The sequence below is a fragment of the Lycium ferocissimum genome, chromosome 11, assembly GCF_029784015.1.
Source record: "Lycium ferocissimum isolate CSIRO_LF1 chromosome 11, AGI_CSIRO_Lferr_CH_V1, whole genome shotgun sequence".
Classification (NCBI taxonomy): domain Eukaryota; kingdom Viridiplantae; phylum Streptophyta; class Magnoliopsida; order Solanales; family Solanaceae; genus Lycium; species Lycium ferocissimum.
This window is the reverse complement of record NC_081352.1, coordinates 44,992,631-45,014,187: the sequence shown is the minus strand read 5'-3', so window position 1 is coordinate 45,014,187 and position 21,557 is coordinate 44,992,631. Positions and strand designations below refer to the sequence as shown.

Here is a 21,557-nt window from a genome sequence, read left to right as displayed (position 1 = left end):
TAAAAAAAACACGTTTTTTACTTTTGAAGAATTAGAATTATAGAAGAAAAAGGATATAGAATAATATAAAAAAAGTTAAAAGGCTGCTTTAGAAAAAAAAGAAGAAGCATAAAACGTGCAGGAGCTCAAATTCGATCCCGGGAACTTGAGGAAATAAACACAGCCCCTCACCAGTGCTCCACTCGGCCTGGTTGGACCATGAGTTCCTTCAGTTAATATTAGATATATTTTCAGAATTATACACATAATATATTGAGTTTAGTCGAATGATCATGTGTTCACGTGATTCAAAATTTATACTTAAATTCGCCTCTGATTATAGCTATTAGTCGGTAAAGTTGCAACCATGAAAAGACATGGCTGAATAACTAGAAACTGCAAGGCAAACCAGTTTTAGATGTTAGCCGAGAGTTAGAGCTTCTTCCTCACCTCTTTCGCGTTTATCTTGCTCATATGAAGCCCTCAAAGGAGGGTTGTTATCATCCCAAAGCGTCCAACGGATCTGTCACGTCGTCTATGGAGCATCTGTTAGGATTTGATTCGCTTAATATCTCCCATTTCACCCGAGAAAACCACCAATAACTATGACGCCTGACACATTGATGGCTAAACAATGGAAATATGACCAACATCAGATTAAAGAATGTGTGCAGCGGGAAATGTGTAGAGAAGTAAGTGTGATACTGGAGAGAGATGATAGAGTGATCAACTGAATTTAGAGAAATAAAAAGAGTTGGGCCAAATTTTAGCATCTTTACTCCTGTCGCTGTTCAAGAACTTAAAAGACCCTTTTTCATGGTCCAGTTTGGCTTACCATCTTCTTCCCAGGAAATTTTGCAAAAAACAACGATTTCCCATTTCCTAGAGCAGGACAGTTTAGAGTTGAATGTCTGATCTCAGCACCTAAACGTAAAAAACACGTATGACCTCTAAAATACATGAAAGAAGACATTTAAATCTGATCCACTGATGTTATTTCTTGATTGAAGTATAAATGCCAGATATTATGGCCACGCCTGCGACTGCAATTCCGAGTGTTGACAAGATTCTTGTGACAGAGATGGCAGGTTTCTGTGAAGGAATTGTGAGTAGTTCCTTAACCTGTGGCAGCGAATTATAAACAAAGAATCATCAACAAATAGGTAAGAGGTTCAAAAGCAGATGGAAAAGCCAAAGAACTGCTTCCAAATGCTTTGCAATGTACAGGAGGAATCATCAGTTCTAACTACACTTGCAACAACTTTTCTATCACCTCAATGGGTTGTTTCCAGTTCTTCTTGATTCCTGGCAGGTGACCCATGCCAACAACTGCTACAACAGAATTGTGTGCACTGGCAACACTTAGTAATGTTGATGACATGAACCTGTGGAAGGACAAAGAGAGACAGATTTCTAACATTTGTTAGACAGTATTTGTAATATCATCAAACCTCAAACAGAAGTGTCATGTTCACTGTCATCCTTCAAAGATTGCCAGGAAGACCAAAATTACCATAAATCTCCTGTATTTGAATGGACACATAGTAATATTTGAAACATATGTACAGTAGAGCATGTGGAGCTTATTTGCAGTTACAAAAACTCAGGCAGTTGAATACTAGTGAATTAAGCTAAAACCATATCTTGTTAGCAAAAGTCGCAACAAACACATCATGAAATATTTCATTTATACTGGACTGTCTCACCCCAAAACCTACCCCTTGACAGTGGTACACGTAATCCAACATTACAACAACAACATACACAGTGAAATCCCACAATGTGGGGTCTGGGGAGGGTAAAGTGTACGCAGACCTTACCCCTACCTCGGAAGATAGGGAGGCTGTTTTCGAAAGACCCTCGGCTCAAGAGAAAACATGACGAAAAAAGGTCAGTTAAGCACAAGCAGTTCAAAGCACTATGAAAATGAAACTAATGAAAGCGAAAAAGCCATGGTAAAGCAGTCTAAAAAAAGAGGAGCAATAGCTACCACAGATAAATAAGATAATCGAAGTACAAGAAAACAATATATAGTAGCAGGAATCAAAGGACAATAAACTATATGATAAAAAATTTGATACAAGAAGTCTTTCTTTTCCACTAGGCAAATTATTGACCAGACATTGCTCACAATTAACAACATAGGACGGAGTTTCTATTTTAATTAAATCAGCGTGTTAATTCAGTTGACTAACTTAGCATACTTTCTCATGCTAATTTCTACTCTAACTTCCTGGAGTTTTTCTTGCCATCAAAATGGAAATTCTATTTAAGCCTGAGGAGGTACTATAAAAATGCTTGCTTTTAGTTAAGAAAACTGGAACTGAACAAATGATATGATACGCAATAACTGACGATTATACCAACACATTGAGATCAAGAACTGGTTGAGAAAATTCTACTCATCAGAAAAATTGACAGAGCAGCGCTGCAAAATAGAGCACTACTTTGGCGCCTTTTACACTTGCAGAGTAACACATATTAAGTTACTCCTATCTACATTTCCTTTTCACTTCGACCTTACAAGCAACTAACACCAATATATGTGAAGCTACTTTTCCCAAAAGCCTATAATTAAATGTATACTCATTGTTCCATGCATTATTAAACCAAAATCGGCCACCTCCATACATAATATTGCAGATTCTATTAGTATCGAACTACGTGTAGAAAGTCAGATAGCTAGACACATAACTTACTTTCGAGTATGTGGAGTAACCAATCAGATTATTTTCTGAGTTTTATTTTGGAGGACTTATATGCAACAAGCTCTGTATATCTGATGTAACACTGGCCAGGACTTAAAAACACGTGTCTGCTTTTAGATACAAGCCAGTTAAGGAAACAATAAATAGCATAAAACTAAGGCAGGCAGCACAACAAATTTTGGCCGTACAGACAGAAGGAGATGGAGTGAGGGTGGAGAGGTAGGGCCAGAAGAGAATTTTAATCACAAGCATAGTGGGTTGTATGTAAGTTAGAGGCGCTTACAGATCTCGTTCATGAACTAGGGTAGTCCAAAGAGTGGGGAAGTGCTTGCTCATTTCCTGAATTACAAGAGTCAACATGTCGATGTCATCCATTTCCTTCAGCTGCTCAACAGCAGAAGTTCAATATCGTGTAAGTAACTTACAATATTCTTCACAAAACCAATATGCAGAGAGGAGCAACCACAAATACTATTATCCAAGGAATCCTACCATCTTGTTGAGATCTTCTGGCTTTGGTAAAAATAATGCTTGGAATAATAAAGAGAACAAGAATTTTGTTTTGTGCCAAAGCGGCATTGCTGCCCATGTTCTTCGCAATGTTATCTGCTCAAAAAATTGGTAAAATTGAAAGGTTAGTAAAAAAACTGAACTGCATAATTTGAGTCATTATGGTCGTGGCCTAACAGACAAGGATTAAGGACCAGGTTTGAAGCTGAAGTTTAGAACTAACAAGAAGAGAAATCTACTCAATAAATAAATAGATGAAACTACTTCAATAAAATAAAGGGTAAATTACAGACACCCCTATAGTATGAGTCAACAACATACCTAGTGTAATCCCACAAAAGTTTAATCCCACAAAGTGGGGTCCGGGGAGGGTAGAGTGTACGCAGACCTTACCTCGGCTCTTTCAAACATCATATACCCCTATTGCGTATAAATCCCCTGTATTTTAAAATCAAGCACTTACATCCCATATACTATGGAAATCATACACAAACAGAAATATGTTATTGCTATTTTTACTAAAAAGATTAAACCCCTTATATACTGAAAATCTTACACAAAGGAACATTCATCTAAGTAAATTAAGGATAGTTTGAAGTGGAATAATAAATTGTAAGACAAATAAAAATGAGAGATTCCTATACAATAAAATACTAATGTCTTATATGTTTAAAATACCAAAAAGTTATTGCTAATAATTGGTATATTTTATTAAGCTTATATGTGGTCGTTTCCTATTTAAGAGGTTTGAAAGATGCATATTCCCAAAAATATTTATTCTTTTTTTAATCAAAGGTGTGAACCAAATTTTTTAACAGAATGTTTAGCAACTTAGATTCCTTAAAGTTAAATACCTATGAACTTTTTTCTTGTAATTGTAATTTTCCTTTTAGTAATTGTATTTTAATACACTTAGAACGTATATACATCGGGAACTAAGATGAGCGGATGTCAAAGGATCAGGATAAAGTCCAATTGATTCTCAAAACTAAAAAATTAACAACCTAGTATCTGTGTAGGATTTTCATAGTATAAAGGGCAAATGTTTGATTTTAAAATACTGCAGGAGTGTCTATAATCGAGTCATATCACATGGTTGTTTAGTGTAATTTATCCTAAAGTAAAATAAATGAAAAAGTGGTTTCACATTTACAAGAAAACAACACATTGAGCAGGAACTATAAATATGTTTTTTTCCTACTTGCAAAACACGACAAAACAGAAAAAGTAATTGCAGTCCCGCAAGAGCACTAAAGTATCAAGAAACTGTATATCTTATTACAGCTCCAATTCCATTAGATTAAATACTGCATCTTTTTGGTCAATTTTGAATATTTGATTTATTTTCTGGAAGTAAAATTATACACTTAAGAAATTACATTGAAAACACTTCCAAAAACATGTTTGAAAAAAATTACGAAGAAAAGTAATTACAAGACTTGGTTAAAGAAAATGTTTATACTCCCTGAATATTAAGGATGGTAAAGAAGCAATATATAAAAAATAATAACAAGCATGTCACATTTATATGTGTATTTATTCCTCACATATTTGTGTTGTTTTGATGATAGATATGCAATGAAGGAGATAAGGAGGAAATACACAAGATTCAAGCAAAAGAGGTTCAAGAAATGAAGAAAAATTGGTTCAAGAATCGTCGTGCACTAAACAGCCCCGACAGTCAAAACTGTCAAGTTTTGGGCGTTGCACCGCTTGTCAACACTTGTTAAGCAGCCCCGTCCGTCAAACTGAGTTTAGACAGCTTCGACGGCGCGACCTGAATGCAAATTTTAAGAATTTTAATTACTAGGGTTGAGCGAGGGATATAAAAGGGATCTTCGGAGGAAGCTCGGGGGCGACTACGGACGGCGAGAGATAGCTTTTGGTGAAAATAAGAGAGAACAGAAATGGAAGATCCCAATGTTTTCATGAGAGTTTGGAGATTCATCTTCTCTTTTATTCTCCTGGACCATGAACTCGTTGATGTTTAATATAGTCATGGTTAATTTTTCTCTGTGTACGGAGCAACTCTTCTTTAGTTGAGTTTGGATGAAACCTATTATCTGATTAGTGATTACTTTACCTTTTATCTCATGTGTTCAATTGATTCTTGAGGAGTTATTGCTTCATTAATTTAAGAGATATTCAATTTCTCCATTGTTTCAATTTGTTGTAGGACATTCTTCGGTTGAATATTAATTCTGTTCGCGAGAAGGAATTAGTAATAAACTCGAGAATTGTCACACAATTCGAAAGAAGACTATATTTTTCTATATATATGGAATTATTGAACACTATTTTCATATCTTTATACATATTGTTCTTTATATTAATTGTATAACCAGAAGGAGTGAAGTTATTAGAAAGGATTAGAATTTTTTTGAAACTGGTAACTTTTATTAGAAAGGATTAGAATTATTGAATGTATTCGCAAGAAACATTCATACTTTAATGAAGGTTGGTGAAAGGTGATCATAATCGCTAGTTATTCAATAGGTGGATTCTTGACTCCTGCTTATTCATTATACCTGAATTATATACTCGTCTGTTTGAAGTGCATCCATTACTTCTTGTTCGAGTTATTTTTAATTAATAGAAAAAATTATCGACTTTCCACCAATCATTGGATTTCTCAATAGTAATTAAGCATTCTCAATAAGCATAGAATTATCCTAATCCCTCGGGGTTCGGCAAGCAATCTTTTATACTATCTTTGACAAGCACGAAGGGTTTAGTTTTTACACACCGGTTTTGTGCTCGTTAATCCTGAAGTCTTTGGAAAAGCCAAATTATTGAGTTGGATAGTACGTATTATCAAACTTGACATAAACTAGAATTTGGGACACAAATGAACTGCTGGAGAAAGCCATTAGGAGATATGATAGTAGTTACCAAGGGTGTTGGGGTTATATTTATGGAAAATATTATGCACCTCTATTTTTTAAACCTGTTTTGAAAACGCTTTTCTTGAGCCGAGGGTCTATCGGAAACAACCTCCCTACCTTACACAAGGTAGAGGTAAAGTCTGCGTACATCCCACCCTCCCTAGATCCCGCTTGTGGGATCACACTAAGTATGTTGTTGTATTTACTGATGGTTTATACTCTCTCTGCCCCCGTTATTTTAATCCTATTCATTTTTTTTTTTTTTTTTAACTTGACTAACTTTAAGTCAAATATTAGACTTCAATTTATGTATATCAACTTACATGAAAAGTTTTGATATTTGTTTCCAGTTAAATTTTTGTCAGACGCTTAGGAATCAAGAAGGACAACAATGATGTGACGGACAGAGTAGCATCCTTTTTTTCTTTTTCAATCAAAAGAAGAAAGTTTTGATATTTGAAGGTGCAAACGTACTATCAGTTGGGTATCGGGCAACGGGCATTGGATACTAGCAAAGTTTATGACAAAAAGCAGAATAACTATGACCCGACAGAGAGTTAATACCAATTAAAAGATACCATACTGCTTGAAAATCAGTAAATAGTGTCATTTTGAGATAGATCCATAAGATCTTCTAAACATCAAGAAGTATCTGCTAGACTGTCGTAACTGTAAACCCCCAAAATTAGTAAATCCCCAATGAAGCAACAATGCCAAAAACGGTACACACAGCATTCTTCCGGTAAAAGCAAAAACCTCTATATGTAGATCACTTTTGGCAGTTAATAGATCTAGTACAGAAGCAAATTATATTATATGACACTAAATTACTTTTTTTTCCAATTGTATCATCTACAGCATGAGACCAGCAGACGTAACGGAGGATTCCATACTTCATTTTAGTTCTGACATTCCCTAAAAATAAAAATAAAAGCAACACCGATTTTGATCATGATCACTAGGGATATGTTTTAAGTTTTGATGTAATTCCACCAGAGAATTGCTACACACTTGACAAACTTAAGACATCATAGAGCGAATCACAAAATTTAACTCAATATCTTAAAATGTTCGAATTATCCAAAGTATCTTACTTGCACAGGGCGGTCACCAAGTATCACCTTTCCCCCATACTTCATTGCTTCTTCATAGGCCACACGAAACTCAGCTCCAGGCACAACCTCAAGCTGGTTAGCAACCTAACACATGAAGAAATCCAATTAATTATCCACATGCCACCAATGAAACAAGAGATAGAGAGGGGAATAAGAGATGCCACTATACTTCAGGAAGTAAAGTAAAATTTCAAAACCATAGATGACACATTTAGAATGATACCTTAGCAAGAAACCAGCTATAGACTATCCCAAATAGATTTTGATTTTTCTTCCACATATCCATCATTTCCCCCATAGATGGTACCTGACACAATTAGGAGTGGGAGTGGGAGTATTAGAAATTAAATCCAAAGAAGTGAAAGATGAAGACCAGCAATATCATCTCATACTGTACAGTGGTGGTTTGGGGTAACAAGGTTAAATCAGGAGGTATGGATCGACTGATCTCATTGCATCCTTGATGCCTAAAGGTACGGCAGCAACACTCGTCCTAAACTTTCTTTTATACTAATCCTAATATAAGGGACTATTTGAATCCAAGGGGATTCATATTTAAAATCCCAGGATAAGAGTCGCACCATATAAGTGTTTGAAAAAAAAAAAAGTCCTCGACTTTAGTGCCCAAACTATAAATTCCTATCAATGTCTACTGGCAATTACATAAATCATTTTTAGCTTTATTAATTGTAGTATATTTTACTGATAGGACCTCTTAGTTCTTCAATTTATTATCGGATTAAGTTGGTTATGCCACTAAAAGCGCGCAACAAGTTCTTCTGTTCAAGTGATGGTGTTGATTGATTTTTACAAAGGAAGAATGTTATCGAGAAGAGTGGTACATGCAAAATAGGATCTTAATATTCATGGTGCACAAAGTCAGTATCATGTTCGTACCGGATAGGTGTGTGGAAACAAAATTTATCTTTGGCCAAATAGAAAACTTCAGGGTGGGCTCTCCTGTAAAACTCATTTTATACTTGGGGATGCACAAAGATCTATGGATGGGGCAGACTCATATAAAGGATCAATTCCATGGTTTAGGTAACTAAAGTAAAAAAGATAGAAATACTTATGTATTTAATGCTAATTCAACTTATTCCACTTCTTTAACTCTTACATAGGACATTATAGGAGTAGCTTTATTATTTTGATAAATCAAGTTCATTTACTTAATAAAACACCAAAATTATATCAAAGGTACTATATATAATACCCAAGAGTGTGGGCTAGTGGTTAATGGAGTGGCTGTAAACCTTGGAGACCAGGCTTCAAATCTTAGTACAGACAGAAAACACTAGGTGATTTTTTCTCGACTGCCTGAGTATTGATGGCCAGAGTTACCCGGTTCTTGTGTTGGTGTGGGAGGTCGAGAGTACCAGTGGAATAGTCGAGGTGCGCGCCTTGGCCCAGCCGCCACTGTTATGAAAAAAAAAGTATTGCATACGACTGATTGGTTCAACCATAACTATCAAATCGATACACACCAGCATCCTCTCTTTACACCGGGAAAAATGCATGAAGCAAATAATCTGTGAAAAGTACATAAATGGTCTTCTCCTTGCTAATGTCATGCAATCTCAAACTGGTTGTCCTTGTCATCATTCTCAGCATCACCAAAGCCACAACGAACAAAGGTGGTGCAAGACCCCAGACGTGCTGTATACTTAAAATGAAATAATAAGTATAGAGTATCCTCCCCTCTTCCTTCTAGAAAAACACTAACTCACCATAGTTCTCCTCCTCTTTCTTAAACTATCATCATTATTAGTGCAATTCATATGGGCACCAAGTAAAGAAAGTTATTTTTTTCGGTGCTTTATTACTCCATACTTTCTTCAAAACCTCACTCCTATCCTCAGTGCCTATTAACTCCTTAAATTACAAACTTTCCATAAATGACTTTACCTTCCCTGCCCTCCATGCCATCCTATCTTCCACTTCACATATATTGGCCACTTGTACAATTTGTGAAGAAATTCCTCAATCACTTCCCATTCCCAGTATTAGTAGTGCCACCAAACAATGCTTTGACTTAAAAAAGAGGTTTTACTAGAAATCCTATGGTACACAGAGAAAATCTCCTTTTCCCCATTCAAGAAATTTTTGGACCTTGATTACTTTTCTAACAGATCTTTTCTTGTTATTTAAAAATAAAAAAGGATCCCCAATAAACGATCAAAGAAATAAAAGGATCCCCAATTATGACTAAATACTTGAAGCACCAAAGCGCAATAAAAAATAGACAACCAAAGTAGGTTCCTTAGACAACCAAAGTAGGTTCCTTGCACTTGAGAATGCAAACAATTGGACTGAATTATAGAGCGAAGTCAAAAGATACCGAAAGCACACAACCAGTCTGTATCAAATTGAAAACTAGTAAAATTTCTAGAAGAAAAACAACTAACAGAGAAAACTTCTTTACATGGTATAAGAAAACTGAAAATATAGAAACTTCATGTTTTGCTTGATCCAACAGCAACTCGTTCCGATAAAGTTATCTGGAGAAGGATAAATATATATGTCAGAGATGAAAGTCCGACCTTTAAATTATGAGGTGTAAGTATAGCCACACGACCTGAGCATATCTCCAAGAAAACAACCTATCATCAGTAATCCAGAATCAACAAAGACTTGAGCATGGAAGTGTAAGAGAGAAGGAAAGAGGTAGATAAAGCTGGCTGCTACCGACTAATACAAAGTCAGAAGAAGCACCTGGGGTTTCAAAAAACTGATCACGGCTTCGACGTCTTTGCAGGAATCCTGTGACCATGCATGGAAAACTTATGTGATTATACAACCCTCTATAACTCATTCAATTCTTCTTCTTTGTTTTTCCTTTTTTTTTCTTTCCTAAGTAAAGATAACTCATTCTGTTCTATATCAACTCTTCCTTTAACATGATCTGACTGATTAAAAAAGTTGCCAATATGAGCCATAAATGGCCACGCACTGGATGCAAACCATTTGAGGAATATAATTGATCCATATTAAATATTATGCCTTAAAATCCAAGCTTCAATATAATTTTTTCTTACAAAATCAATATCTTACCGTCTAAATTCAATTCTTACTACTCCCTCCCTTCACTTTTACTTATCAGGTTTTCGCTTTTCAAGAGTCAATTTGACTAATCTTCGGAGCTAAATTGAATTAGATTAATTCAATATTTTTAAAATAAAAATTTAGACATTCGAAAACCACACGAAAAATACTATAAGTTGCAATTCTTCTAATATTAATATGATGAAAAAAATACATCTTAAAATGTTATCAAAGTCTATGTAGTTTGACTCTCGAAAAGTCAATCAAAGCTGTCAAAAGTACGAAAGAAAAGGCGAAATTTTACCACAAAAACATGAAGAAAAAGGCGAGAATTTACCACAGAAACTGAGAAACATGAAGAAAAACGCGAAAATTTACCGCAGAAACATGAAGAAAACGAAAATTTACCGCCGAAACACGAAATAAAAACAAAAAAAAAAACACGAAAATTTACCTCAGAAACATGAAGAAAAACATGAAAATTTACCGCAGAAACATGAAGAAAAACACGAAAATTTACCGTAGAAAACGAAAAAAAAACAAAAAACACGAAAATTTACCTCAGAAAAATGAAAATTTACCGCAGAAACACGAAAGAAAAAAAAAGAAAATTTAGCGCAGAAACATGAAGAAAAAGGGGAAAATTTACCAGAGAAACATGAGCGGTGCCAACAACATAGACATCACAAACACCTCCCTCAGCAGAAGATTCACAAGTAAGCGTCATTACATTTCTAGAAAGTTCTACCGGCAAAACCTTCCTTTCATACGGTTGAACTTGTTCTTGTTGATTGATCACCGAAGAAACAACCTCATTAACAAGTCCTCTTAACTCTTCTTCATTCACTACGCTCTCATCTGAACCTTCTTCCGAATTAGTAGAACTAACAATTCCTCCATCATCAACTCGTACGAAATCCTCGAATCCGGATACCGCTAGCCGATCCGAATCCGTTTCCATCGGGTCGGGTCCGGTACGGAGAACGGAAACGGGGAGGGATTTGGCGGTTTTGTTGTCGGGTCGGGTTTGTGGGTTCGAGTCAAATTGGTTTTCAGGGAGGTGTTAGTTGTGCTTGAATGAAATGTAAACCGTTGATGGGATTATATTGTGTCTTACTTGGACGGTTGGGATTTTGTTTTGACACGTGGCAGCTGAATCTGATTGGATTATGTGCTTTCGCTGTTCTATACCTTGCCAGAGTGTCAAGTTTTCTTTGTATGGAACGAAGGAAAAAGTGTTTATGAGTGAGTTACAATTTGGTCCCTTATTTTCGTTGGGGCTGCAATTTCATCCCAACCATTTATCCAATTTACCAGGACAGTTGTTTTCTTGAATGAAAGTAACCGTCGATGGGATTTTGTTGTGCCTTACTTGTACGATCGGGATTTTGTTTTGACACGTGGCAACAGAATCTGATTGGATTATGTGCTTTCACTCCTCAATACCTTGCCAGCGTGTCAAGTTTTCTTGGATGGAACGAAAGAAAGAGAGAGTGTTTATGAGTAAGTTACAATTTGGTCCCTTATTTTCGTTGGGCTGCAATTTTGTCCCAATCATTTATCCAATTTGGTCACTCTGTTTTTAACCCGTAACACAAAATTTACTCAACTAAAGGTAATTACGGGAGAAAGTCACTCAACTTTATTTTGTAACAGAAAAGTCATTCAACTATTGTCACTTCACCTAAGTCACTCAACTATTGTCATTTCAACTACAAAGTCGCTCAACCAATTCGGGGGATATTTCCAATTGATATTGGGTGAAAAAATTTTAAGTCAAAATTTTAAAAAATAAAAGCGATTCATTCCGATAAAATAAAAAGGGGGTCAATTTAGTGGTTAATAAATAGCTTTTTATTTCTTTATAGATTTTGCTTAAAAATATGTCCACATCAACAATATCTACTGAAAGTATGCCTGAATTGGTTGAGTGACTTCATAGGTGAAATAACAATAGTTGAGTGAGTTTTCTGTTACAAAACAAAATTGAGAGCCTGTTTGGATTGGCTTATAAGTTGCTGAAAATAACTTATAAGCTGTTTTCAATTTTTTTGAGTGTTTATCTAGTCCACTTAAAGTCATTTTGTGCTTAAAATAAGCTCAAAAAAATAATTGAGCCTGTTTGGCTTAGCTCAAAACATCTTATAAGCTGAAAATTGAAAACAACTTATAAGCCAAAAAAAATAAGTTGGCCTACCCCAACTTTTTTTTTTTTTTTTTAACTTATAAGCTGCTTTTTTTAAGCCCATCCAAACAGGCTCTGAGACTTTCTAAGATAATTACAATTAGTTGAGTGACCGTCTGAGAATTAAGTTGAGATGGAGTTGTGCTTATCTAGCTACCCACATCCAACAAAACCGCCAAACATTGTGTTTCCTTTTCATCGTATTCATTACCTTTGCACAAATTTATAGCCAACTCATGTAATCACAACAATAACAAGATACCCAGTGTAATTTCATAAAGTAGGGTCTTGGGAGAGTAGAGTGACCTTATCCCTATCTTAGAAGGTAGAGAGGTTGTTTCCGGTAGACCCTAGGAACTCATGTTAGTCACCCCGTTAATACTTGACAAACTCATGATGCATATAAAGAAGAAAAAGTAATAAAAAGAATAATGAAGCCTGAAAGCAAGCAGCTCTATTAATTGTGCTCTAGTTGCAGACACATCCGAGATAATGAGAATAAAATTATGCCTATAAATTTAGCTGGACATCATCCAAAATTGCGGCCATTCCCTGAAAGAAGCTGCCTTTAATCTTTGATTAAATTTCCTCTAGACATTTGGAGCATCCACATCTGAAACCATAGTCTGCGAGTGATGCTTGTCTCTCTTCAAAAGGAAGGTCCTCTTCTATATATGAAATAGTTATCTGCATTTACCAACACCGTTAGATAGTTAGAATAATCATACCTTGCCCTGCGGAGAGTATTAAGAAGTGAATACACACTAAATTTGTAAGTATAAACACAAGTTAGAGCTACCTCTTCTCCTTTTGCAATTGGTCGGAGAGCAATTATGGTTGCTTGGCCATCCCGATCCTAATAATGCAATATCAAACATTCACAATCGTCACATAAATATGTTTCACTAGATTAAGTGTTCAGGGTTAAGAACTTGAAGCTTGTTTAAGCATAGCTTATAAAGATTCAGCCAGATTTCACAAAATAAAAGAGAACTTTAAGGTTTCTTCAAAGTATTATATGTAAGAATAACTCTCCGCCCAGTGCTCTTTGCTTCGGATATGCGTCCAGATAATGATTTGTCCAAAAGGTTTTCTACTTTCAAGAAGTCAGAAACAACACTGAAACAGGAGCAAGCAGGTCCCAACCAAGTTGCAACTGCACTGCCTGCTTGCAGAAAATTAAATTCACTAATCCTTCATCTAGTTAACGGGTTTATTTCTTTGCATGTAATCAACTTCTTTGTACTTCTAGTTCTTTCTTCCTATTTGAAGAGGTTCTTACATTGAGAGAAAAGAATAAGGCACAATTTGCAGATGCCAGATAGCGGAACATACCTCTTCTCGCTTAAAAGCTTTTGCATTAGGTCTGCACGAATGGTTCATACAGCTTTGCAAGGGGAAAAATGCAGTACCTGTTATCCAAGATCAATTGTGATTGTGATTCACATAAATACACATAAAACTAGGTAGAACCAAAACTAGAAAAGTAAAGAGCGGACATGGTAAGGAAAATAACTGAAACCATTTAGACACACAACTTTTAAAAAACAATTCCCAGCAGCAGCTTACATCCTTACCAAAACTAATTATTCTAAATAAAGCAATGAATATGTATAAATACTTCCAAATTAATAAAATTGAGAAAATTGGGTTTTATATTTTTTATCACCCAGAAGGTAGCAAAGATGTGCCCTTTTACTAATCATGCCTTGTCAACTTCTGCATTAATTGAAATGCTGGCAGCAAAAGTTTACCCCTTCTGCCAGACGACTTCCAAGATTGCCTATGGTATATAAAGGAGATCTGTCTGTTGCAGATTGAGAAAGCAATGCACCACTCAACAACAAATGATGTTCAGAGAAAAGGCACCGTATCAGCTAAGCGGTTGCCACAGAATGCAAGAGCCAGATGCAAAGTTCTCAGCCATGATGTCTCCTTTTTAAATAGAACTCAGAAATTTTAAGCTTGTAATCACATTTATCTCTAATTGTAAATTGTCTCCACCCCTGGCACCATATATTTACTGCCAACTACAACTTTATCTTGAGAAAACCTTGGACCTCGTGATGGGGTGTGTGTGGAGGAGTTAGATCATCCTTGATATTCAGGTCACAAATCATAGCATACCTTCACAACAAATTGAATAGTCATCACCAAGAGCATCCAGGATAGGCTTTGTAGTTTGCTCAGCCTCTTCCTGACAATTTATCATAAAAGTAATGCTGTTAAATTTCTGCATGCTAGTAAGCTTCACAAGCACATAGAGGAATTGGTTTTAACCTTTTCAGAGAGAGGAAGATCATCAATGTATAGAAAGTAATCCTCCACTGGTGACTCTACCACCAAATCACTATTAACAAGCAAAGGCTTTAAGAAGTAAGTTCACAACAACTTATAAATTTAAAAATAAACCAAGAACAGAATAAAATAGAGTACAAATATGCAGTGCGCCAGAGAAAATGTACAAGTCAAAAATCAAATGTGCCAAGCTCATCATCCGTTATTTAGGTTATTCCAAAATAATATCCACCTTCTGAGAAGAAGCAAATTATCTATACACTTCTCACCGCTGCTTTTAATTATTCTAGGCCTAATAATTTTAAAGAAAATGTTATGCAACATAGATTTGCCAAGTCAAATTAGGACATTCAATATAGAAAGAGGTAAAACTTTATTTTGTATGTGATTTGCAGAAAAGGGAAACAATCATCAGATTTATTGCATGCATGCTGGAAATAATATGAAGATAGTTTATCTATCAAGAACTTACAGGTTATTCAGCTCAAACATGCCAATAATATTGCCATATATTTCAAGGGAGAATACTGTTAAGAGTCAAGGATTCCATATTGAACCACATAAATACAGAAAATAAAAGTAAAGATAAGAGGAGCAGTCAATTGATTCAAAAGTAATCAGGATACATGGCTTGCATTCCTCGTCAAAGATAGCCGCCTTAAGGAGCTGCAGAGACTGGAAAATACAAACTGATAAATCAAATTTCAGTTAAGAAAGCCAATGAAATGCAGATAAATATAGAACAAAATATGCAGGTGCAGAGGTTCATGTATAAAGCAGCAAGAGACCACAGAATTTTGACAAATGCACCTAAAATTAACTCCTAAGCAGGACTTATACAACATAGTTTTTTCTTCCAATTGTCTCGCTACATTAAGACCATAGTGTTAGTAAATTTTTGGAAAGCAATTGAGTAGTAGTTTCTGTCAAAGCTGGCGCTCAGATTAGGCAATGACACTGTTTACACCAGGCAACATCAGAACAGTCTAGATTCTTAGGAGAAAACTGATGATGCATGAGTTAATGAAAATGGAAATTCATTAATGTGGTTTTAGCTAATGATCGTTAATACTTTGTATCTTGCACATTTATTTCATATGAGGTTGGTAGTATGCAGCTTTCACATCAATTGTTAGGAATAGTAAGCTCCATTATCTTCTGGAAGAAAAAACCAGTTTATTCTTGAAATGTAAATAAAAATTAGGGAAACGGGTTTTTCCTGCTCGAAACTGGTCCCTGAAGGTCAAAAGATGGAAGAGACCTCATAAAAGAGAGGAGATTTGCAACGCATTCATCTATTTCAGCCAAAATAAAAGAAGCAGGCCCTTTTTTTTGGTCTACTAATAGAGTCAACTTCCACCCCAAGGAGGGTAATTTTACAATTTTAATAGATGATTGATGACAGGTCACAGGTGACAAACTACTCCGATGCAGCTGAAGCTGACAAATTAGAGATACTTCAGCACATTACTAGCAGATTGAAGTGATGGTTAAAATACAAGCAGGTTACATCGGACCAAGGAGGATTACCGTGAATGCCAGCTCCTTTATTTGCATTCTAAATGATGCTTCATCGGAACCATCAACATCGTCTGGCAAAGCAATGCAATCCCACCACCTATACAAAAGAAGTTACTTCACACTGTGAGAGAAACTTTACTTGTAGTTTTTCACGAGTAATTTGGTCAACCTTGCTCACATTAGGGAGACACGAGGTAAACCTCTATGCTCTACCTCAGAATATTCAACAAGCATAGAAATATTGAATTGTGCGACACCTCTAAAAGTTTAAACTTAAGAGAGAGAACACAATTATTTATTTATCTTAGGTCTACAACATGCCCTCTCACGTGCTGGCATGATTCTTCTTTCTGGGTCGACCGCATGGAAAATTTTAATGGGTAGTAATTAGACTTGAACCCAGGACTTTTCTCCTTTGATAATATATTGAATTGTGATTCAAATAGCCCAATCCATAAGTGACACCGTCCGCTTTGGGCTTAGACCCTCATGCTTTAAAACCCATGAGTGGGTCTTAAGGCTTGTTTCCTTATATACTCAAAACATTTTTCCCTGTTTTGCCAATATTTGCTTATAGTGTTATATATACCTCCAAGTTTCTGCTAAGGGTTGTCCCACCATCATCTTAGGTTACACGTGAAGTGGCTCTAATATCTTATTAAAGTGTACAACCACCTCATGTACATGCTCAACTATTAGAGAGGAAAATCTTTTAACTTATTTATCTTAGGTCTGCAACAAGAAGTAATATTGCTTCTTTATTCAAGATGACATAGTATTTTGTAGGATTGATAAACAAAACTAAAGCAATATAGAGATGTGTCAAGTTTGCAAATTAAGATAATAACTAAGATATTGAAACAACACAAACTTGAATGCCAAGACGAATAAAAGAGCCAATGGTTTCATTACCAAATATGATGAATCCCTCAAGAGACTAGACAAAATTTTGAGCTATTTTGATTTTCAATAATTACCGACTTCAATGTTACCATCAATGATGAGAATACTTTTGTTCACCACTATGTTGCAACAGATGAATATGAATCAATTTTTGAACAAAAGTGGTCCATAAAGTGGATTGAGATATCTACAAGTTCTGCAGTCATGCAATTAGCCATCACCACGCAGACGGGCTAAGCTTCAGTTATAGCAACTTGTGACGAGCAACAAAAACGTTTTAAGTACCTTCTTTTGTATCCCATGGCCACGGGCTTCCATGCCTCCCCCAGTAAAGAAAAATCAATGCTTTCTGAAATAACCTGCTTCCCTTTTCCCTCATGACGACTTTCTTTCAACTTCCTATATCTTAAGACGGTGAAAGAAATCACCTATAATACAAAAAATATGTTTGCAAGGAACTGCTTAAGCAGGTTTCCAACCAGTAGTAAGACATACAAACACAGAGGCCTATGTCTTCACATAAGTACCTCACTTTTCCAAAGAAGAATTGCAGTTTGACATGAAAAGTTAACAACAGCAAAGAGATAGATGCAAGACATGAGAAAAATAGGAAAGAGGCAAGTTGCACCAATAAAAGAAAAGGACTCACCTTTGCTGCAAGAAGGAAAATGTCATTTGTATCTGGCAGAAGAAACCAGAAACGAAATAGCTTGAACAACAAGATAAATGAGTAGGCAAGTTATGAACTAAGACTACTATAATAGCTAGCAGCCACCTTAGAACCTTACCATTAGCATGTTCTATAAATTTCTGAAGCGCCTTTGTGCTTAATGACTTTGATCCCTCCCCCGTACACAGCAAAGAATGCAAAGACTCCCAATCAGCCTCGGCACAAGAATTGCTGCCAAAAAAGTTTAATAAGGTTAGTAAATTAGTCGTAGTGATGGTCAAGTAAATTGACAACAAGTGTTAGGTGGTACGATGAGAAGCAAACATTGTTAAAAACAAGTTCATCTCATGGGAGAGCTGTCCAATACCTAAAACTATTTAACAGTTTGAATAGCAGAAGGCTACAACCAGAGAAAATGTACCACCAAGATTTGTTCATCTGTTTTCTCATTTAAAGTTAATAGTTCGATATTCTAATTTTAGCAGCTGAGGCAATAACCTCAGAAATACATGTTTATATGGCTTGCCAGCCGCCTCATGAACTTTCTGAATAGCTGCAAGAAAAAGAAGGTACCTTGAAGAAGGCTTTTAGGTCTACTCCTAGTCCTAGATGGTAGAAATGCTGTTCAGGCAGCTGAAACTGCGCAACAATGATTCTCATATAGCAAAATGCGAGGTGTTCCTCCATGTAGCCGATGAAATGGATAAGATTCAAACACAATGAAGATAGAAAATCCCTTCAATTGGCACGAGATGACCGAATTATGTGCCAAAAGCTGCTTATGTCATGTCATGCGGTCTCATTTGCTTGTTACTGTTAATTATGGTAGAAAATAATTTTTTTGATGCTTTGCATTATAAAATGTTTTCTTTATGCAAACTATGGAAAGGGCAGAATGTTTACCTGCAATAGTAGTTCTCTTTACATCCACCAGGACAAGGAACAGCTGGAGGCAATAAGAACTTCTCGGAATATGGTAGTTGCATCTCACCATTAAACAATGACTCGACCATATCCTTGGGGAGAGGAATTTTATCTTTTGAAGGGCTAGAAGAACATTCTCCAGAGATTTGCTGATCTTCTACATCAGAATCATCTTCACCAACAGATGAATCGGAATTATAACAATCTTTTTGCATGTGACACTCATTGTTAGGGGAGACACCCAGCTGTTCTAAATAAAGCTTCCTCCCAATTTGAAGTTCTATTGACCCAATAAAGCAGAAACAGTAACTACATACCAAACAGTCTACCTGCCACATGCAAAAGATCAAGGTGAAGGATGTCACCCAAGAGAGAAGTGAAAAATACAAAAAGTTGGATGATTATTTGAAATGATACTGTGCCGCTAGTTCAATCAGCAAAACCTTATTTGAAGAATGTTGGGCACCAGCAAGCATTTGATCCTTCAATACAAGGTCCTCTTCTTTGAATTCCGTCTCAGCATAAACCCCTGCGATCTCAATATAGTGTTGATTGATTAATAAAACCCGTAAAAGAACTGAACTTTAGTAACTATTACATACATGCTACTAGTAGATTAGACCAGCAAAAACAAACAAAAAAAAGTAGTACAATTCCGTTCTTGGTAAGCAAAGAAAACCACATTTCAAAATTCCTTAACAAATGGTTAAGCGAACCCACGCGTTGAAATTCCTCATCTAGTGATTAACTTTAGTTGCATATCAGACATTGGACAATGTCAATCAAACACGCCTGAATAGAAAACTAGTTGGGGTGTCTATACAATGCTCATTGATTAATAATACCCACGAAAGTACTGAACTTTAGTAACTATTACATACATGCTCCTAGCAGATTCGACCAGCAGAAACCAAAAAATCGTACAATTTCATTCTGGTTAAGCAAACCCCCATTTTGAAATTCCTCTTCAAGGGATTAACTTTAGTTGCATATCAGACATTAGACAATCAATCAATCAAATATGCCTCAATATAAAACCAGTTGGTGCACCTATATGAATCCTCTATATCCATTCTGCTCTTTTCGTGCCCATGGACAAACAAGGAAACAAATTAGCACTCATTCACAAACACACATTAAAATATGCAACACAAAAACTGCATTAAACACTAAACATCTATAAGCGAAAAAAGAGCAAAAAGTACATATAAAAAAGCTGCACCAAACTCTAGAAATAAATAAAAAATATCAAAAATTACAAAAAGTGTACCTCTATATGTGAGTTCTCACTAATTTCTATTTTTTCTTTTTTCGATAGAGTTTGATAAATATTTAACGAAAACTAAAAATGTCAATTTTTGACAAACTTAAAAGACCAAAACTGTTCAATACATGCTTAAAGGGCTATTTTGAACTTACCATGGGATCATTTTGGTCCAATTATTGTGTTGATATAAAATTGAAGAAGCAATAATGAAAGAAAAAGAGAATTAATTACCCTTTCCATAATGTGGAGTTGGTTTAACTTTGAGGCTGTGGCATTGTCTGGTAGCTAATAGTTCTTCAAAATACTTCTGTAAACATTTTATCAAACAGTTAACAGACAAAAACACACTTGTACTTAGCCATAACTTCAACAAACAAAAAAGAAAGTGAAAAAAAAAAGAGAAAAGAGTTTATGCCTGCACTTCATGAGTAGGTGGTGGGTTGACAAGTGTGGCAATTTGGTCAGAGAACTGTAGGTCGATTGGGCAAATTATTTCCATTGATTGGAGTTTTTACAAATTTGCAGCTGCAGCTATGGCGGCGTTTCTCCCCGTTTCCTATTTTATGAACTGTACACTGTGTTTCCCCCACTTAATTGAACAAGCCAAATATAATATATATTTATTGGTTTGGTCATAGTGGATTTTTGGATTTTTGGATTTTTAAGAAGGCTAACATATTTCTCTCTTTCATGTCTTTTTCCTATAATTAGGAGAGAATTTTACTATTATTTTTCAACTTATAATTCGTTATTACCCTTTCATTATGGTAGCTATAGTTTTCTTGCATTATGGAAAAAATGTCTTAGGATTTATGATTTGAATTAAGTGAATAAAGTTTATCAAAATATAAATGTTTATCAAAATATAAATCTAGGTAACTCTCATAGTTGTTTCTCTGAATAAATTAGTTGAATTCATGGATTTCTTTCTACGAATGGGCTTAAAGTATAGAGTTCATTGGCCTATTAGAGATGAATAAAATTTTGCTTAAAAGGTATATAAATTATTTAAAAGTATTTATAAAATATTAACATATTGTGTGTGTATATGTGTGTGTATATTTATCGGTTCGATTCGGTTCGTTTTTTCCTTCGGTTTGCTTTTAGTAAAATCAAAACCAAACCAAATATTATCGGTTTTAAAAATTTAAAACCAAACCAAACCCAACTCAAGTAAATATAGGTTTATTTAATTGGTTTGGTTCAGTTTTCGATTTGGATCGGTTTTTAACCAAACTTTGAACTTCTAATTTAAATATTACTCCCTCTAGATCAAAAAGAGTGTCTACTTAGTCTTTTTTTTCTTGAGTAAAAAAAGTATCCACTTATCAAATCAAGAAAGAATTAACTTTATTTTTTCAGATTTGTCCCTATTAAGTGCTATGTAATCAAATCCCCATACCTAATTAATTAGGGGCAGTTTAGTCAAATTACCTATTCTTTTCTAGGAGGTAGTATTTTCTTAAGGGTGTGAAAATGGCTAAGTGGACACTCTTTTTTATCCGGAGGAAGTATTTTTTTTTTTTGTCAATTTTTCCAGTTATTGT

General features: G+C 35.3%; 2 protein-coding genes across 3 annotated transcripts; both read right to left on the bottom strand.

Moving 5' to 3' along the window:
• Nucleotides 1-697: 697 nt before the first annotated feature.
• On the bottom strand, nt 698-11,469 carry LOC132036169 (uncharacterized). The gene is made up of 9 exons (XM_059426433.1): nt 10,892-11,469; nt 9,913-9,960; nt 9,741-9,800; nt 7,421-7,504; nt 7,177-7,281; nt 3,180-3,293; nt 2,971-3,071; nt 1,253-1,364; nt 698-1,101 (listed from the first exon to the last, which is right to left on the bottom strand). Exons 1-9 carry the CDS (start codon nt 11,201-11,203, stop codon nt 973-975), a joined length of 1,065 nt encoding a protein of 354 aa, XP_059282416.1. The 5' UTR covers nt 11,204-11,469; the 3' UTR covers nt 698-972.
• A 1,465-nt stretch (nt 11,470-12,934) lies between these two features.
• Nucleotides 12,935-20,614, bottom strand: LOC132036568 (histone-lysine N-methyltransferase ATXR2). Of its 2 annotated transcripts, none has more exons than XM_059426926.1 (15): nt 20,426-20,614; nt 20,242-20,317; nt 19,187-19,272; nt 18,723-19,072; nt 17,938-18,050; nt 17,799-17,830; nt 17,435-17,577; nt 16,256-16,343; nt 15,352-15,400; nt 15,198-15,252; nt 14,708-14,777; nt 14,555-14,624; nt 13,763-13,839; nt 13,227-13,283; nt 12,935-13,114 (listed from the first exon to the last, which is right to left on the bottom strand). In XM_059426926.1, exons 1-15 carry the CDS (start codon nt 20,507-20,509, stop codon nt 13,007-13,009), a joined length of 1,458 nt encoding a protein of 485 aa, XP_059282909.1. In that variant the 5' UTR covers nt 20,510-20,614; the 3' UTR covers nt 12,935-13,006. The 2 variants fall into 2 exon arrangements, with proteins under 2 accessions (XP_059282909.1, XP_059282911.1); XM_059426928.1 differs by having other exon boundaries at nt 20,432-20,614.
• Nucleotides 20,615-21,557: the final 943 nt, after the last annotated feature.

What these genes read in the sequence shown, in the direction of transcription:
- LOC132036169 (XM_059426433.1), bottom strand. Translation starts at nt 11,203, where the DNA reads ATGGAAACGGATTCGGATCGGCTAGCGGTATCCGGATTCGAGGATTTC. An exon ending in TTACACCTCATAATTTAAAG is followed by an intron (nt 7,505 to 9,740) that starts GTCGGACTTTCA and finishes TAATTGTGTCAG; the next exon opens with GTACCATCTATGGGGGAAAT. An exon ending in CAGAAGATCTCAACAAGATG is followed by an intron (nt 3,072 to 3,179) that starts GTAGGATTCCTT and finishes GCTGTTGAGCAG; the next exon opens with CTGAAGGAAATGGATGACAT.
- LOC132036568 (XM_059426926.1), bottom strand. Translation starts at nt 20,509, where the DNA reads ATGGAAATAATTTGCCCAATCGACCTACAGTTCTCTGACCAAATTGCC. An exon ending in CCCAACATTCTTCAAATAAG is followed by an intron (nt 19,073 to 19,186) that starts GTTTTGCTGATT and finishes TGCATGTGGCAG; the next exon opens with GTAGACTGTTTGGTATGTAG. An exon ending in TGACGAGGAATGCAAGCCAT is followed by an intron (nt 15,253 to 15,351) that starts GTATCCTGATTA and finishes GACTCTTAACAG; the next exon opens with TATTCTCCCTTGAAATATAT.